The following is a 2,829-nucleotide window of genomic DNA, read 5'->3' as shown; positions in this document are numbered from 1 at the left end:
CGCCGACGAGCTCAACTGCCCTGCCCAGGTAGGTGCCGGTGCCGGTGGGTTCTAGCTCAGCAAAACCCCATGACTAATCATTGCGAGCTCCTTCTTTCCAAATCCACCCCGCAGTTCTCGTCCGAGATTTCCCAAAAGTAATTGCTCTCTGAACAGTGGATCGGAAGTTGACCTGGGGTGAGCGGGTGGTGAACCACGCTGGGTACGGTCTCGAAACGAGCCCGCGATGGTGGCCTGCGCGCGGAGGTTGCGATCCGGTGGATCGCGGTGGGGTTGCGGGGCAAGGGTGGAGCGGGTGGTGCACGCACACGCACGCCGTGGTGCTCGTCCTCTGATCTCTGCTTGCCTGCCCGTGTGCCGCGTTGTGCTACTCTGTCACCTCTAACCCCCCGCAGTTCAGAAACACTTTTGCTAAGTCTCAATCCACTTAGAGTTGACCTTTTGGCCTGCAGCTCCAGGTGTCCCAGCTCGATGGCGAATGGCAGCACCACGCTGGGTACGGTCTCGAAACGAGCCCGCGATCTGCTGCTTGATGAGGACATCGCGTAATAGTCAACTGGAATCAGTACCACCATTTCCGCACCGTCTCTGCACTGCACCGGCCTTGTGGAAGGAACGCACAAGTCAGAAGCCTGCGGTTGCGATGTCACGCAACCCGTGCTGCGCTGATTTGTTCCAGAAGCGATCGGAAGCTTCCATAAGCCTTTGAGACCGCTTCCAGCCAAATAAGATCAGAGCGATGGAAACATCAACCCAATGGCATCGACGATTGCAGTAACAAATTTCCGTCGCCGGAACCAACAGACACCTCTGCCCAGCAACTACTCCGTAGACCATGGACGGCTCACGACGACATGTGCACGTAAGAAACGAACGTGACCGTGTCAGCCCTCCACCGAGACACTAGATCTCTCCCCGTTCATAACGCCAGCCAGCATTCAATTCCACCCACATGACCACGCAGCTCGAAAATTTGTAGATCCGTCGCAGAATCTCAAACACAAAAAAAATACTGTGATAACCTGACACGCAAATAAATGAACTGCTAGTATACACAGGCACATGAAGCTTTTTTTACAGCATGCTCAGCTGACAGGCGCCAATACAGTGGCCCACATGTCAGCGGAGCGGAGCCCCTATCCGGGCACCAAATTCCTTCTCCAGTTTACAAGTAAAGCTAAAGGGGGGAAAGCCCCGAAAAAAAATGGCCTCTGCGGAATCTGGGACGGACGATCGGAATATGCGGGGCGGGACAGTGGTTGGTCTCACCGGAAGCGGCCGCCGTCGGCCAGCTTCCAGGAGCGGCAGTGGTGGAGCGAGGAGCCGGAGGGGGGATGGTGCAGCGGCGACGGCCGGAGCTCGCCGGACAGGGCGGGGGCGTCCGGGGGGGCGCGGTGGTGGTTCCGCGCCGGGCTGGGGCGGACGAGCGGGCTGATGCACACCGCGAACCCCGACACGCCGGCCCCGGCGCCGCCCAGGAGGCGGCGGCAGGGCGTCTTCCGCATCGGCGACGGCCGCCACGGCGAGTCCGCCACCGAGCCGCCCTCCTCGCTGTCCTCGTACGAGCACCGCACCGGCGAGAGCCCCCGGTTGCTGATCGCCCGGGAGGAGCGCCGCCGCGGGGGCCGCGGCGACTCCGCGGCCGGCTCCTCCTTCCGGCGCCCGCGCGCGCGCGGCATGATCCCCGCGAGCCAAGATCCGTGCTTCCTCTCCTTTCCGCCATCGGCGCCCTTCTCCTCCGATCCGTCGTGCTGGTGGTGGCGGTGACCCCCGAAGAGCGCGGCGAGGGCGGAGAGCTTGCCGCTCCGGCGCCGCCTGATCTGGAACCCGATGTCGCCCTCCTCGAAGCCGGTGCCGGGCCCGACCTGGGGCGTCCGGAAGAAGAGGCGGCTGGACGGATGGCGCCACGCCCCCGGCCCGGGCCCCGAGGCGGCATCGGACTTCCGGGGGCAGACGTAGGGCGACACGGACCTCGGGAAGAGCGGGACCGGTTCCGGCGGCGGCGGCGTCGGGGGCAGCGAGGGCGCCTGGTTCTGCGCGGCGGCGAGCGCGAGCAGGCGGCCGCGGAGGCAGGCGGCGCACACGCCGACCGCGCTCTCGTAGGGGTGCGTCCGGCACCTCATGGCTCGCTCCTCGCCGCTGCCTTGCGCATTGCCGTCCCTAGCTGGACTTGGGCGCGGTGGTGACCGTGGCGTGACGGACGGACCCGGGGAGGGAGGGAGGGAGGGCGGGTTGGAGGAGCGGGGAGGTCTTGTAGGCTGGCAAAGTGGAGTCGGGGTAGTTTTCAAATGGGTTTGTTTAGGGCGGAGGAGAGATGCGTCTGTGGGAGTAATTTAGTTGGGTTTTTAAGCGGATCAGTCGGGCTGATTAGTTAAGAGCGAGTATCCTAGTCGGATGTGGACCGCCCCATCGATCTGTCGATCTACTACTCCACTGTAGTAGTGCTTTGGACTCCACGTACTGTCGTCTACCGCTAAAGTAACGTAACTAATCAGTATAGTAGCAGATCTTTGATTTTCCAGAACAGCTTTGGAGCTACATAATTTTTCTGATGCTAACACTGAAGCCACATACTGTGATAGTAGAGGTAATAGCCCCCCAGGTCCCTGAACTTGCATGTCAGGTGATGGTTTAGTCTTTGTAGTTGAAAAGCTGATTATTTCATCCTTGAACTTACAATGAATGTGCAAATTTAGTCCTAGACCAATCACAAGCTCACAAACTGGATGCAAAGTGGCCTGGCTGGTCAGCGCGCAACTTTTTACACTTAGCCCCTTGTCTTCTTGCATTTTCAACCCGGACTTCAGCACAATGTGGCACCTGAATAAA

At 60.7% G+C, this 2,829-nt stretch overlaps 1 protein-coding gene across 1 annotated transcript; it reads right to left on the bottom strand.

Annotated features, from left to right (window-relative positions):
- Nucleotides 1-1,034: 1,034 nt before the first annotated feature.
- On the bottom strand, nucleotides 1,035-2,616 carry LOC147986667 (uncharacterized). The gene has a single exon (XM_087544875.1). It carries the CDS (start codon nucleotides 2,121-2,123, stop codon nucleotides 1,266-1,268), a length of 858 nt encoding a protein of 285 aa, XP_087401001.1. The 5' UTR covers nucleotides 2,124-2,616; the 3' UTR covers nucleotides 1,035-1,265.
- Between the last annotated feature and the right edge of the window lie 213 nt (nucleotides 2,617-2,829).

This window comes from Triticum urartu, chromosome 2A, assembly GCF_056163025.1.
Source record: "Triticum urartu cultivar PI428250 chromosome 2A, HENAU_Tu73, whole genome shotgun sequence".
Taxonomy (NCBI): domain Eukaryota; kingdom Viridiplantae; phylum Streptophyta; class Magnoliopsida; order Poales; family Poaceae; genus Triticum; species Triticum urartu.
This window is presented reverse-complemented; position numbering and strand designations above follow the sequence as displayed.

Excerpts from the sequence above, each read along its gene's own strand:
- LOC147986667 (XM_087544875.1), bottom strand. The coding sequence starts at position 2,123 with ATGAGGTGCCGGACGCACCCCTACGAGAGCGCGGTCGGCGTGTGCGCC.